This window comes from Microcaecilia unicolor, chromosome 4 (assembly GCF_901765095.1).
Source record: "Microcaecilia unicolor chromosome 4, aMicUni1.1, whole genome shotgun sequence".
Lineage (NCBI taxonomy): Eukaryota > Metazoa > Chordata > Amphibia > Gymnophiona > Siphonopidae > Microcaecilia > Microcaecilia unicolor.
In genome coordinates this window covers 334,309,336-334,325,252 of record NC_044034.1, presented here as the reverse complement: position 1 = coordinate 334,325,252, position 15,917 = coordinate 334,309,336, and the positions used below count along the sequence as shown (strand labels likewise).

The window sequence follows — 15,917 nt, the reverse complement described above, 5'->3', positions numbered from 1 at the left end:
AGTTGCGGCAACCAGAATTCCACACAATACTCATGGTGTCGTCTCGCCATAGAGTAATGCCAGAGGCGTTATGATATTCTTTTTTTCATTCTCTAGTCTTTTCCTAATTCCTAATATTGTTAGCTTTTGTTTTGGCTGCCACTGCATACTGAGCAGAAGTTTTCAATGTATTGTCCATGATGACACTTAAATCCTCCTAATGTGAAACCTAGCATCATGTATTATTATTATTAGCATTTGTATAGCGCTACCAGACGCACGCAGCGCTGAACACATGACACAAAGAGACAGTCCCTGCTCAAAAGAGCTTACAATCTAAATAATACAGACAGACAAGACAGTTACGGGTGAGGGAAGTAATGGGTGAGAAGGGGGGAAGGGACAAGGGGAGGGCAATTGAGTAGTGGCTAGGAGCTAAAAGCAGCAGTGAAAAGGTGGGTTTTCAGCATAGATTTGAAAACAGGTAGAGATGGAGCTAGACGTATAGGTCCAGGAAGTCTTCCAGGCATAAGGTGCCGCGAGAGAAAAGGAGCGAAGCCTGGAATTATCAGTGGAGGAAAAGGGGGACGACAAGAGAGATTTGTCCAGTGAGCGGAGTTCAAGGGGAGGAATGTAGGGAGAGATGAGAGTGGAGAGGTAATGGGGGGGCTGCAGAGTGGATGCATTTAAAGGTCAGTACGAGAAGTTTAAACTGTATGCGAAAGCGGACAGGGAGCCAGTGAAGTGACTTGAGGAGTAGGCTAGTGTGGGTGTAATGGTTCTATAATTTGGGTTATTCATCCCAATGTGCATCACTTTGCACTTGTCCATATTACATTTCATCTTCCACCTGGATGCCCAATATTTCAGCCTCCCAGACCCCACCTGCAACTTCTCAGTCAGCATGTGATTTATAACTTTGAATAATTTTATGTCATCTGCAAAACTGATCACTTTACTTGTCTTTCCAGTTTCCAGATCATTTATAAATATGTTTAAAAAAAGCACCGTTGCAATAGAGATCCCTGTAGTACTCCACTGTTCACCTGCTTGAGATCTCAGGTCAGCAGACCGGGGCCAACTGGTTTTGCTCTTTTTGCCAGGTGCCCTTATTCTCACAGCGGAATGCAATGTTTAGTGTGACTGGGCCTAAGCTGTGGAACCAATTTCCAGCCTTTTTAAAGCTGGAAACTTTTACTGACTTTTAAGAGGCTGCTTAAAATACATTTTTTTTTTCAGGAGGCCTTTCCTGTGGTTTTGAGGCTAGTCTCCTTTTTTTTTTTTCTCCCCCCCGGCGTTATGTACAAGGGTCTGGGACTCTGGCAACTCAGCAGTTTATGGCTTTGGGGTTTGTTTGTTTTTGTTTTAAGTGCTGTGTTATTCTGTTGCTTTACCCTTTTCTTTCATATGGTTGGGGTTCCTTTTCTGATTATATTGGTTATACTGCTATTTTAGCTTTTATGTACCCCGCTTTAACGGTTGTCCTTAAGCGATTTATCAAATGAAATAACCTTGAACCTTCCATCGAGAGAATTGTCCATTTAACCATACTCTGTTTTGTTTTCTATTATTTAACCAATTCCCAACCTACAATAGAACATTGTCTCCTGTCTCATGGCTTTTTAGTGTCCTCAGAAGTCTCTCATGAGAGAGAGTCTTTCTGAAAGTCCACTGTATCAGCCGACTCTCCTTTATCCACGTGTTTTATTCATGCCTTCAAAATATGTAACACATTGATGAGGCAAGACTTCCCTTGGTTAAATCTGTGTTGACTGTCCAGAAAACTGTCGATGTGTTCAAAAGTGTTCTTTATAATAGTCTCTATGATGTACTTGCCAAATTGTTCTTTCTTTATTTTGACGAGTTTCACCCCTTACTCTTTCATTTATTTGATCAGTTTACCTTGCTGTCGAGACTGCATTCTCGGCATAAATGCCAGCTCTGTGTGTATTTGAGCACCACCTTTTCCCTATAAGCTGAGCAGGAATCCTCCACCTACAGTCCTGCTAGTAGGGGGGGTGTTGTTTCACTATTGAAAATGTGATAGTGAAGGACAGGCGATTTCTGCAGAACTCCAGGGAACCTGCCTGTCCCTAGTGATTGAAAACACAAAATTGAAGAAGCAGCAGTGCAGTCAGGAGGGCACCTGCTCAGTTTAGCGGGAACAGTGTTGAGCACCCCCAATGTAGAGCAAATATCTTCTTTGCCCAAGGCAGAGTAACTTTTGATGGGTTAAGCACCCCCAGGCGTTCTAAAAAGTTGGCTCCCATGATTCTTGGCATCCTGTTGTTCACTTTTCATTTCCATTCAACTTTCCTTGATTCTTTTTAACCTATGGATTGAATCTGAATTTGGATCTATGGAATATTTTTTTTCTTATATCCTTTCATGTTCCTAGTCTCCAAGAATTATTTGATTATTGCACATCTTTAGTCCTTATTTTTGGCATTGTTACCATTCATATTGCTAATTCCCTGAGAAATGCTTACAGGAACTGAACTGGGTCTCAGTGCAGCAGTCTGATTCCTCCACACTCCCAACTGAGACTGAGTTCTACCATATTCTGGACTAGGTCTTTGGCATCAGGGCACAGAGCATTAGCACTAAGGTTGTGACGTTGCAGGTTACTTTTTCGCCTCAGGGGCTTTCCTCTTTTCTTTGGAGAAGGTAAGCTAAAAAGAAAATGGACCTCTGCTATCACTATAATGCAGAGGTCAGACACCACCTGCTGGCCAATCAAGGGAAATACACTGAAGGGAAGAAAAGTGTCATAGGGCAGCATTACAAATCACAAAGCATGGGAACCCCCTGTTCAACCACACACCCCCTTAGTAAGGATCGTAAGCTCTTCTCTGTTTTTTTCCTTCCCTTTCTACGAACCCACTCATCACTTCTCCTTCCTCCTCCATCCCCTTTCTTTCTGCTTGTCACTTTCCTCCCTACTTCTCTCCCATGCATTTCACTCCGTCCTCTTCTCTCTCTCATTCTGGCCCCCTCCATGACTGTCTTCCTCTCTCTTTCAGGTGCCCTAAAGGGAAGCATATGGTGAGGCCCTGTAATGCTACTGCTGATATTCAGTGTGACGACCGCACGGAGAATTCATCTAGTAAGTAGTCTTGTGGCTGTTGCTCAGGAGCTAAACTGGTGGCAGCAGTGTCTTATCTCCTGAGTGGCAGGATATGTTGTTTGGGGATTCATTTCTTTTTTTTTTTTTTTTTAATGGTTGCTTGTTGGACATTTTTAGGAAGAGCAGAAATGCTTGTAGAAGTTCAATTTTGATAGGATTTTCTCTTGTTTCTTATCATACTTCATGCTTGTAAATGCTATATTTATATTTGCAGTTTATAAGTAAAAAATGTATTTACAGCTTTAAAGATTAAAATAGTTTCGGTTAAGTCAGTCAATGTTGCCTTCCTTTTTTCAGGATCTCTGTATATGCTAAACTGTGATGACCTTTACTAGGTACCATGTCGTGTGGTTTATTCTGAGCTAATCCTGGCTTTACGCCATGGTGAAATGGGAACTACAGCAATCCAGCATACTACAGAGTAAAAGCAGGATCATTGCTTCCTATAGGACATGGAGCTGTCTGGTCACCCTAATTACACTCTGTTATGTGTGAGGCTGTGTAAACGTTAAACAAGAAAAGTGACGATTGGGTGCCACACCCCCATTTTTCTGTTAGAAGCAACATGTTCCCCAGGGCTCTATTTTATCCACCTTCTGGGAGCTAAGATTGCTAACTCTTTTTTTTTTTTTTCTGGACTTGTAGCTCACATTTCCCTGCTAGTTACCTTACGAATAACAGAACAACAAGTTCATGCCAGCAGTGGGGTCACATCAGGATTTCACGTGCCCTGAAAATTGGGGAGCTGGTTGGCACGGTGGTAGCGGTCTGATTTCCCTGTTTCTCTTTGCTGTTCTAGCATGGAGGCTGGCTCGGGACTTGATTTCAGGCTGTGGTTGTTGTTTAATTTTTTCCATCTCTCTTCTGTTTTTCAGGTTTAATTGTGGGTGTCGTCGTTGCTGTGGTTATTGTGGTTTTCCTCATTATATTGATCTACATCATTTTTTGGAAAAAAGCAGGTGAGAAAACAGCAGAACTGGAGAGAGAGATAATACGGAATGTAGAGAGTAAAACCAAATGAAACAGATCTCCTGAGTATGCTGCAAAGAGTTTCAAGAAAAGCAAATTATCATCAGGAGACAGACAGGTTGCAGCTTAGAGTCCAGACACACATGAGCTGAGACTAGGTAGACGGCACCTGGAGGAGCAAGGGCTAGGGAGGCCACAGCTTTCCTGTAATTCCAACTTCTCCGGTAGGAACTGGACCCAGGCTGGCTGTTAGAATTCCTAACCAGGGCAGGTGATCACGTGCAGGAAGAGTCTGGTACCTTTATACAGTGCGTAGAAGCCAAGAACATTTTGCAGGGGCTCAATGAGTAGTGAATGCTGAGTCTAGAGATCAAACTGAGGTAGGCAGCTCAGATGCAGAATGAAACAAATGATAGCTGAGACAGCACCAGCTGCAGTTATGCCATCTCATGGTGATAGCCTGTGCTAGGGCAGGGCCGGCTGTGGTTACACTTTTGGCTTTCTGGAAGAGTCTTGTTGATCCTTCTACTCCCCTTTTGTTGTACTGCTCCTCTTGTAACGGATCCAGTTTCTCCACCTTGGTGGTCAATCCTTGATATCTGAAATAGGGCGGGTTGTGGTTGCATTGTAACATAGTAAATGATGGAAGATAAAGACCAGTATGGTCCATCTCTTCTGCCCAACAGGTTGGCCAGAATTGTACCTGTTGCTCCGCGTAGTTGACATCCCTCTATGCCCTGAGTGTGAAGGTCAATAAAGTTTTGCTTTCATTCCATCTTTTTCTCTATATAGGGATCCTCTGTGTTTGTCATCTAGTTATCCAATAAATATAGACCAGTGGAGTGACACATAATCACAAACAAACAAATCACACTAGGCAGTAGTAAACTGTTAACCGCAAACTGGTTGACATTCAATGTGGCAGATGATATAGTTATTAAACACCTTATAAATGAAGGGAAAAGCCTTGGAACCCCGTCGAGAGCACAGCTTCTGCTCAAATGAATAAAAAGGGTATTCGCCTCATAGGCTTAAAAAGTGGACCACGGTGAACTCGATCCTAGCGAATGTGTGCATTGGCCGCCACGTTTCATCCGCTCGACTCGGTCCATCAGAGGAAGTCCTGACTGTTCTTTTCCTTGTAGGCGCCGCGGGAGTCTCGGACGACTCTCTCGGCTCCCTATGGCTCTGTTTAGGGCCCTGGAGTGTGATCAGGATCTTCGGGACCGACCCCAGGTTCCAGGAGCTCATCGCAGAACTGCTGGCTAGTCGGCCATCTTGGATTGTAATGAAGTGGGCTATATCTTTCTGATCCAAAAAGGACCCATTAGAGAGTGTTGGAATAAACAAAAAATATTTTTATGAAGTAAGAAATTCTCGTGCTGCAGTCAATGTGACAACCTGGTATAAATTTGGTGGGGACACACAGTATTCTGTAAGTTGTGTGCGTAGATGGGAGCAACCCCATATCCCAGCCATCTACACTCCTGTGTACACCCCCGTTGCAAAATACGCTATCAAGTTAAATGGTTATTTGCATGTAGGTGCCCTGCTGGCACTGATATGGGTATGTTCTAGTATTCCAGACATTTACTCATGCAGTGGGCATCCTTGCTTGAATTGCCCTTCATGTATCAGTTTGTTAAATGAAGAAGCTGTAAATTAGTGCATGTGAATTATAAAATGCACAAGTACATTGTACCTTAGATTGTGAGGCCAGTAGGGACAGAAAAATACCTGGAAAAATAGATCTGTAAACCTCTGACTGTATCAACAAAAAGGCAGTATATCACTTGTGAAATAAACATAAATAATTGTACCTCCACTCAAACTGCACCCCCAGGAATGCCTACATGCAGATCACAGAAAAGGAGACTCACTCTTTTCCCATTTTACATAGAAATGGAGAAAAATGAGGGCAGATAAAGACCATATGGCCTAACCAGGCCTGCCCATCCATGCCATCTACTCTCCCTTCCTCTCCCTTAGAGATCCTGTTTACTTGAGAGAGTCTTCGTCTCCACCACCTCCACCAAGAGGCCATTCCACACAGTAACACAGTAAATGACACGGTCCACCCAGTCTACCCTACAAGGTGGTTAGAACTGTGCCCGCCTCTAGTGTGGGGGGACCCAGTCACCAATGATTAAAGGCTGGTTGTCAAGTCTCCACTATGCCAACCATATAAGCATCCAGACATGATGTAGTCTTGGTTATATCCACATTACTGACAGTATTCATCTTACAGTCAAAATCTCTCCCCCCCCCCCCCCCCCCAAACTGCACAGCATCCTCACAGCACATGACAAAGTGATCCACAACACTGGAGTTGCCTAAACTTCACAAAATTCATTACCATTTCTCTAAAGATGCATTTCCTCTGGTAACTCCCGTTCACCTTCATCCTGTGCCCCCTTATTCCAGAGTTTCAGCCGAAAGAGACTTGCCGTCTGTGCATTTATTCCACAGTGGTATTTAAATGTTTCTATCATATCTCCCCTCCTTTGTCTTCCAAATTATAGATATTGAGATATTTAAGTCTGTCTCCATGCGTTTTATGACAAAGACCACTGACTATTTTAGAAGCTGCCCTCTGGACCAACTCCATCCTGTTTTGTACCTTTTGTGAAGCTGCGAGCTCCAAACTTTTACACGGTGTTCTACTTTTACAGAGACATTATTGCATCCTTTTTCCTGCTGGCCATTCCTCTCCCTAATCACTCCAGCATCCTTCTAATTTTCACAGTCACTTTTTCTACCTGTTTGGTCAGCTTAAGATCACCACATACGATCACAATTAAGTCCCGCTCCTTTTTTGTGCACAAAAGTACTTTGTCCTAAACTGTAACGCTTCCTCGGGCTTTTGCAGCCCAAATGCTTGACCCTACATTTTTTTAGCATTAAATCTTAGCTGCCAAATTTTGGACCATTCTTCGATCTTCACTACATCTTTCCTCATGTTATCCACACCATTAGGGGTGTCTACCCTATTGCAGATATTGGTATTTATTCACAAAGAGGCAAACCTTACCAGACAGCCCTTCAGCAATATCACTTACAAAAATGTTTAAAAAAAACAGCCCAAAAACCGAACCTTGTGGCACACCACTGGTAACGTTCAGAGTGAGGAATGTGTATGTAGTCACTCTTTTCCACCTTTTAAGATTCTCCCCTTTAAATGCCTCTGATCTATGGTAAAACTGTCCCTAATCACTTTATATATTGAATCCCTGTGTTTCCTCTTTTCATCCCTGTTGTCCAATTGTGTCTTATTTCAGATTTTGCTCCTAGTCTACTTAAATACTGACTCCCCCATTTCATTTTTCCTCCTTTTGTACTGTGTTTCAGAAGTTAACCTAAGTGTATATACATTTTTTTTTTTTTTGGGGGGGGGGGGGGGGGGGTTGGGCGGGAGATTTTATAAGTGACTTGAGTTTGGGATTATATTTCACAAGAAACTAGAAGAAAACATAGCACCTACTTTGATGTGAGATATAAATAGGTACATATCTTATAAAATCAGGGTTGACGTTAGGAGGTGGTAAGCAGGACAGTTGCCTTGAGCCCCCCCTGCCACAGGGAGACCCAAGCCTGCTTCAGTCTGAAGGAGACATAGCCTGAAGATGGACTTTGAGGCCACTTTTCCCTATTTTTGCCCTGGGCCCCTGCATGTCAACACTGTCCCTGTATAAAATGCATGCATATCAGTTCTTACAAGCACAAAGTTCCTTCTACATTGGAGCAGGTGTAACTTCAATTGGGAATGTTTTTGGAGAGGCAATTTGTAAAGGTACATAGGCGCATATGTTAGTGGGTGACCAAAACCAGGGTTTTCAGTTCCAGCCAAAACCAAATCTATGGCCAAAATTCGCTGCTCGGTTTTGGCTGAAACTGACACCGTAGAATTCTTCCTTCGCAACAAACCCATTCCCCCTGGGCCAGCCTTCCCCCCTCAACAAAAAAACCTGTTTTCCTGGGCTGCCCACCAATTCTGCCCTCCCTGCATCCTTCACTCATAGGCCTAAAAGCTCTGGTAGTCTAGTACCCTCTTTGGAGCAGAAGCAACCCCAAGTTGCTCCAGCTCCTGCCTGCTGCATAGTGAAAATGGTGGCTACAGCTTCTCTCAGCGGCAGCTGCCATTTTGGGATTGGAACCAACATGGGCAGGAGCAATCCCCAGTTGCAGGGCCGGTCTTAGCAAGTGCGGGGCCCTGTGCAGACCAATTTGGTGGGGCCCCATCCTAGCCCCTCCGTGCCCTAGCCCCGCCCCCCACCCTAGCTCCACCCCATTGATAAGATTATTCCGTTTTTAGAAAATTTTTTATTTATGCAATTTCAAATAAAGACAAATGAAGCTAAACTTGTACAAAAAAACTGATTGAAATAATAAGCCCAATGCTATCATGACCCCCCCTCCCCAGAAATTCAGTTCAAGTCCACTACAATTAGTAGTTCCAATTCTCATAACAAAGGAGAATAAAGGAAAAATACTAAGAAAAAGATCCAGTACTTTCAAATTCCCCTATTTTTTAATTTAAAAAGATTCCTTGGAAATGGATTTTATATGTGCTTTTTTCCTCTCCTAAGCTGAACATGCTTAGAGAAATGCCCCTCTTTTTTGAGGCTACAATGCTATTTGCTTTGGAAACTCAAATTCTCCTAAATACACATGATCTGGCCATCTTAGCAAGATAAGTACCTTTAAATGGACAATTTTTAGTCTGATTCTTTAGGTTTTCAATAACTTTGGGCAAATTAACAGTAAAGTCTGACACTACTAGCCCTCTCCACTTACCCCTGTCCCACCCCTCACATTCACGCACCACTTTAGCTAACCTCTTGATCTTTTCCTGTCACTGCCCTTCATAAAACACTGAATTTTGACTTAATCACTGATGGGAGAATAATAGACTACTGCAATAGTATTTACCTTTAAAATGGCACAAAAGGGGTTTGAAACTTCCTTCTTCCTTATAAGAAAAGTTATCATCATACCTGGCTTGCCTTTGAATGGCAGTGGCACAAACTTGCTCCAGCTCAAGCTCCACTTGACTGTCTTTATTTATTTTTAAGTCACACTCGCTCACACACCGGCTTACCTCCGACCAGGCTCCAGGCAGCTTTCTCGCTCAGTGACGCCCGCCCGCCAAACAGGAAATACCTCATCAGAAGGCGGGACATTGAGCGGGAAGTGAAACGTTGGGGTGAGCCTTCGCTGCAACTCTCTGTCAGGAGCCGGGGCCGTTGTGCTGGCACTGCAACTGTCTGTCGGGGCCGTCGGTGCAACTGTCGGGGTCTGGGGAGGCGGGAGGCTGCTGACGGTGGTCTCAGCGGGGGGTGGGCACCGTGCCGCAACGTCGAGGGAGCGGAGCGGCAGCGGCCGAGTGGGATCATGATGCGGTCGTCCGAGCAGGGGTCAGTCGGAGTGAGGCAGAGTTGAGGCGCGCTGAGCGGGGCCCCCCTAAGCACGGGGCCCTATGCGGCTGCCTTGGTCGCCTCTGCCTAAGACCGGCCCTGCCCAGTTGCTTCTGTTCATGTGATTTTCAATCTCAAACTGACGGCTGCGAGGCTGTCATGGGAAGTCACTATGCAGCAGGTGGGAGCAGGAGCAACTCAGGATTGCCCCTGCTCTGAAAAGGCCACTAGACCAGCAGGGGAGGGCCTACAGGTTAGGGGTGGGGGAGGATGGAGTTGGTGGGCAGCCCAGGAGGGACAGGTTTGTTTGAGGGGGTGGGGGGTCTGGCCCAGGCTTGTGGCGGCACAGACTAGCGGTGTGGAGTTTTGTTTCAGCCAAAAATGTGCTAGCATTTTCAGCCAGAACCCGGATTTCAGGCTGGTTTCAGTGTTGAATCTGAACTGAAACCAATATTTGGTCAGGCTCTAGCATATGTTGTCTTTATAAAATAGGTGCACCATTCAGGACTCTTCTGGGCCATCAAGGTGAAAAGAAGGAAGTATCTTTGGATCCCCCTGTTACTGAACAAGATCTGAACGTGATCTTCTGTCTTAAAGTTTGGATATTACACAAATAATTTATGGGACAAAAATTAGAATCAAATCAAATCAGAGGCTGCCATTTTTCATTCTCATGTCCTGCACCCTCCCTGTTCCATGAAGATCCTTGGAGTTATATTCACTTTTCAGGCCCAATTTTCTTGTGCCATTTCTAGTTGTTTCTTTACACTAAAACAAATGTGTTCTCTTTGGTCTATACTTGATCTCTCTCCTCTCTGTATACTTATCTTGGCCTTTGTGATTACGAAGTTGGACTACTGCAACTCAATTTAAATGATTATAATTGATACAAAATACAGCAATCAGATTACAATATGGATTTAGGGAATTCAATTGTATCGCCCCATTCTACTGATACTGACCATCACTCACTAAGTGTAAGCTTCAGGTTCCCCATCTTTTTTTTTTTAGCTAATCTTATTTTCTCTAAAGAGCAGTTTGGGTATCACGTCAGAACCTGTTGTTACTGTAGGGTTGTGTTTTTTTTTTTGTCTTTTCCTGTTCCTGGTGGGCTCACAATCTGAGCTTGTACCTGAGGCAATGAAGAGTTAAGTTACTTGACCAAGATTTCAAGGAACTGCAGTGCATTTGAACCAGGCTCCCCTGGTTCGCAGCCCACTACTCTCACTATCAGGCTATACCTCCACTCTGGTGCTTTGTCTGCCTTCTGTTTTGCCCATCCCCTAACTTCTCCCTTCATACTATTGTATTCATTCCTCCTGTTCTTCCCTTTTGTGTAATGTTTTGGTGATTTTCTTTTGTATATCTCCCCACTTCCCTTTTTAAATTTCTGTAAACCACTTAGCTGGTTTTTTTTTAATTGGCAGTATATCAATAAAATTGAACTTATTGTGTATTACTTTAGCTGCAGGGTTGTCCAACCTCAGTCCAGTCGGGATTTCCCCAAGAAATATGCATGCACTGCCTCCATTGTATGCAATTAGATCTCATGCATATTTCTTGGGGAAATCCTGAAACCTTGACCTGGCGAGGGCTGAGGTTGGACATCCCATGCCCTTCTTAATATACAGTACCACCTCCATCACCAGTTCAAGCTGCATTGTTTCTTTCATAGGATTTAAACCCTGGTATTGCAGTGTTTCATTGGTTATCAATTTTTCCATACCGTCTGTAAGATAAGATGTTTGTCTCGCTCTTCACTTTTATGGACCTTGTACAGTTGCCTGTAGACATCTACATGAATTATTTTTACTGTTATAGACAGTCTACGTATTATTAGCAGCCAATTCAAGTAAAGTATCAGCAAATCATTTATATGTATGTGCTTGACATTTAAAACCAACTAAACTACCTCAGCCTTTTCCGCATCCTCTATCTGGGTACACTTATTCCCTGTTTTAACTGTAACCTTTGAAAATACTTCAGAACTACGCTCTCCCCCCCACCCCCGATCTAGGCTTAAATTTGGCCTCCCTCTTGGCCCTTTTACATCATATGCCCACCTCTACCAGGCAAGTTTCCTCATTTTCAGCACTTCTTAAAACCCTACCTAGGCAGTTTGTGAGGTCTGCTACATTTGTACTAGACAGGCAAGTTTGCAACTGATCCTACCTGTTTTTAATGATCAACTCACCAATACCAATGGTAGTCCTATTCCTACTCTCTTGGACACAGACCCATGGAGCTGTATCATGGCAAGAGGTAGTGTACTGTACTTTTGCCATCAGCATTGCTTGGAAGGCAGGTATCAGTGAAAAGGATAAATCCCTCCTCTCAGTACCCTTCTCCACCACCGCCAACTCCAGGCTCCGCTCATTCTGCCTCGCCTCACCCTATGCTTGGAACAACCTTCCTGAACCCTTACGCCAAGCCCCCTCCCTGCCCGTCTTCAAGTCTTTGCTTAAAGCCCACCTCTTCAATGCTGCGTTCGGCACCTAACCCTTACCGTTCAGTGAATCCAAACTGCCCCTATCGGACCGACCGTTCACTTGTCTATTAGATTGTAAGCTCTTTGAGCAGGGACTGTCTCTCTTTGTTAAATTGTACAGCGCTGCGTAACCCTAGTAGCGCTCTAGAAATGTTAAGTAGTAGTAGTAGTTTTCTGATTTGGTGAGATCACCACGGGAAAGATGTAAATTGTTTCTTGACATACAGGCAGAAATACATGGCTTAGGTGCTGCCTTTTTCTATAGCTATCCCTGTAAATGTTTTGTTAAATATTTTAGAAATAGTTACATATTTTATGTTCCAGATGCTAAAAGATTTTGATCGCCATTACTTCCACACCAAGGTGAAAATGGTTGAATTATTGTGATTGGTCATTTCTATTGTAATCTTCTTGATTGTGTAACCCCTTTTTATTTCTTTCTGCCACCCTATATTTGGGGGACTTGTGGAGTTGCTTTCCTTTCCCCCCCCCCCCCCCTCTATAGATTCATGTTTTATTTCCCTCGTTATGCTTCTTTTTCAAAGTAACAAGATGTTGAGGGTTCCTTTTACAAAGCCGCGTTAGTAATTTCCAGCGCAGCAAATGCGATGAAGACCTTTCAGTTACTATAGGCTTCGTCACATTTGCCATGCGGGAATCGCTACCACAGCTTAGTAAAAGGAGCCCTTAATTTGCTTAAATTGTATATATGAAATTTTAAAAATGTGTGCTTTTCCTGCCTAGACCCCTCTTGTAAAATTACCCTTGATGTATACAACCTAAGGTGCAATAACCTGCTCTAAAGAGGATGATTATGTTTTTCTAGCTGTTCCAGGTAGAAGACATTCAGGCTCTGAGAGCTTGTTGTGGCTGTTCCAGGTAAGCTTTCATATATGTACTAGTAAAAAAGGCCCGTGTCTGTCACAAATGAAACGGGCACTAGCAAGGTTTTCCTCGGAGTGTGTGTGTTTTACAGTGTGAGTGTGTGAGTGTGTGAGTGTGTGTGACAGAGAGAGTGAGACTGGGTGCGAGAGTGTGTGTGAGAATGTGTGTGTGCCAGGGTCACCCCACCCCTCCCTCCCTCCCAGTTGCAGGATCCGCCCGCCCCCCCTCCAAGTTCCAGGGTCGTTGCCCCCCTCTCTCCCCCCAACCCTCCAGCCACCCTGCGATGTTTAATAGAACGCACCTGCAACGTTGTGAAGCTGACTCCGTGGCTTCACTGAAGTGAAGTGAAGGGTTCGTAAGGTTCGTCAGTCTGACACCATCTCTCTCTGCCTCGCCCTCGCGCCTCTGATAGGTCCGGCGCCCTCGATGTCATCACATTTTGATCGAGGGCGGGGCCGAGAGAGATGGTGACAAGAGTGATGAATCTCACGAACCTTACGAACCCTTCACTTCAGTGAAGCCACGGAGTCAGCTTCACAACGTTGGGAGGTTGCGTTTTATTATAGTAGAGATTTGTTTTTGATTGCATGATGTGTTTTGGGGATTGATGCAGTTGTATATTAGTTCTGGGTAACTAGGGATTTAGCAGTGTTTCTTGGGGAGAGGGCTGGAGACATGAAGTAGATTTTGGGGGGGAAATGAAGGTGTAAGTGAATTGAGAAGGGAAACTGTGCATGTGCTAGGAGTTATTGGGCATATGTTAGCAGACATTTGGTTCATTTGCGCACCTTTAAAAATTACAAAGGTTAAACCACTAATAGGTTGTTGGAATGGGGAGGGGGGGAGGAAAATTGTTAAAGTTTGATGACCGACTTTAATATTATGTCTTCTGTTGTACACTCCTTGATATTTGACTGTATGTACACTTAAATTGCTGGAGATGTTTCTTTGTCTTGTCATCAATAAAAATGTTGAAATATAAAAATTACAAAGGTGTGCTAAGCCCTATCATGGGCTTAGTGCACCCAAGAAGGCTTACTGTAAGATGTGCTAAAGTGTTTTGCAGTAATTTCACTGTTCGTGAGTGATAATTGTGCACAAACTATTTTAACACTATTTTTTGAGGGATCGTGTCATGGGCATATTAGTCATGGAAGCACTAACCAGCTAGTGCACACGCATTAGCTCGTGCTGCTTACTGCACACTTAACACGGAAGCACTTAGCTCCTCCAAAATTGTTTGGCTAGTCCCATGCACCAATGGAAAAAATTAGTGTGGGACCTGCAAAAATAAAGATAAAAAGCCCTTTTTTGGGACACACTAAAAGTGGGCTAAGTGCACGGGAAAGGCCCATTTCTTAGCACATCTTATTAAAAAGGTCCCCTTTGTGTGCAAAAAAATCAATTTAACACAAATTATTCTACTAGTTAACATGCATTCAATCTATCTATGCATGTTAAGTTTTAACTCATGTTAAAACATTTAAGCAAATGAATGTGTGAAATTTGGGGGGGGAAAAAAATCCTCAAAAATCAGGAAAAATGTAGAAAAATCTGCTTTTTTATCCAGCAAATGATATTGAGAGATTCTGATATGTTGGAAAGTTTCACAGATATAAAGATGGAGTGTTTGTTTCCAAGGGCTGTCCTAACATCTTGACAAGAATATGCGGATCGAGAAGGTCAGAAAGAGATGACAATGAGCAGAATAGGACTCTAGAGACTCGCGAGAGGAGACCTCTGCTTCCTGAAACTGGAGTGGGTAAGTGTCGTACTCCAGGTTGGTGTGCCCAGTCAGATCATTCAGTGTATTTTTAAATGCTGGCCACCATGGACAGAATTAGGTTCCAATATTCAGTACTGATCCATGTCCGGCCCTGGCATTGAATATCTGGGTCTGACGTGTTGGCCGCTGGGATTTATGTTCACAGTTTAGTGAGGAGGTGTGCTGCGGAAGAGTGGGAAGCATTCACAGTATTGTAAGCTCACAGTTCAGTGAGGGAGTGGGGAAGCATTCACAGTATCATAAGCTTCCTGCTAGCTTGTTACTAACTTCTCTTCCTTTCTTTTCATTTGATCTCACAGACCTCCGTCAATCCTTCTCCATCTTCTTAAATAACGTGCCTTTTAAACAATGGAAAACGTTCCTCCGAGAACTCAGAGTGTCCGACAATGAGATTTCGGTGGCCGAACAAAACTACCACGGTGATGTGAGGGAGCAACAGATTCAGCTTTTGAATAGCTGGCTGGACAGAACTGGGTCGAAGGCATCTGTGAACACTTTACTGGATGCTCTGTGCAAGATTGATCTACGAGGGGTGGCAGAGAAAATCGAAGATGAGCTTGTCCAGACATCACAGTACAAGTATGATACGGAGGACTGAGGAGCAAGAGTGTCCACTGATGAGCTGGTGGGTGTGGTGCACATTCCATGGGTTCTGCTCTTTGTGTGCTGGACACCATGAATTCAGAAGGGAGGGGAGCAGCAGAAACACTTCCTTACACCCCTCACCATCTTTGTGCTCAAAAGCTGTTTATCACAGCTTGCTGTTGGAAGAGCCCACCTTACATATATTTGTATGTGAAGATCCAGATTTTAGCTTTAAGTGCTGCTTTATAAGCTAGTGTAGAAATGCACTGTGCATTTTTAATTTTATTTTTACAGTGAGTGTAGTAGTGCTTCTGCCAGGTTTTAGAACAAATCAGAAAAAATATTTCTTCACTCAACGTTTAATTAAACTTTGGAATTCGTTGCCAGAGAACAATTTAACCCTACTTTCCGTTTTCTATCTTTTAACTGTTTTTAATACACAATAGGACATTACCTCCTATCCCATTAAGACATTCCCAGGGATGGGATTAGGTGTGGAATATTACTGTGTGTATTTTACATTTCCAAAACTATGTGCACTGGGAAAGGAATTGTTTATTGCAGAAAAATTGAAGACAAATCTCTGCATTGTACATGTTCCTGGGGCAGCTGTCAAAAGGAAAGCATACAGCTACTTTCCCCTTGAGAACTGGTGCAGAGTCTGTATGTGAAAACACTTGTGAA

The 15,917-nt window shown here is 43.6% G+C and overlaps 1 protein-coding gene across 2 annotated transcripts in view; it reads left to right on the top strand.

The window, feature by feature from the left end:
* Nucleotides 1–15,633, top strand: part of LOC115469421 (tumor necrosis factor receptor superfamily member 10B-like) — a 43,393-nt gene extending 27,760 nt beyond the window's left edge. The window contains exons 5-9 of one of the 2 annotated variants that reach the window (XM_030202048.1): nucleotides 3,003–3,085; nucleotides 3,982–4,065; nucleotides 12,804–12,856; nucleotides 14,504–14,624; nucleotides 14,948–15,633. In XM_030202048.1, coding sequence (XP_030057908.1) covers nucleotides 3,003–3,085; nucleotides 3,982–4,065; nucleotides 12,804–12,856; nucleotides 14,504–14,624; nucleotides 14,948–15,246 — 640 coding nt within the window. In that variant the 3' untranslated portion in view covers nucleotides 15,247–15,633. Of the gene's footprint in view, nucleotides 1–3,002; nucleotides 3,086–3,981; nucleotides 4,066–12,803; nucleotides 12,857–14,467; nucleotides 14,625–14,947 lie in introns of both variants that reach the window. The other variant, XM_030202047.1, reaches the window with a different exon arrangement.
* The last annotated feature ends 284 nt before the right edge of the window (nucleotides 15,634–15,917 follow it).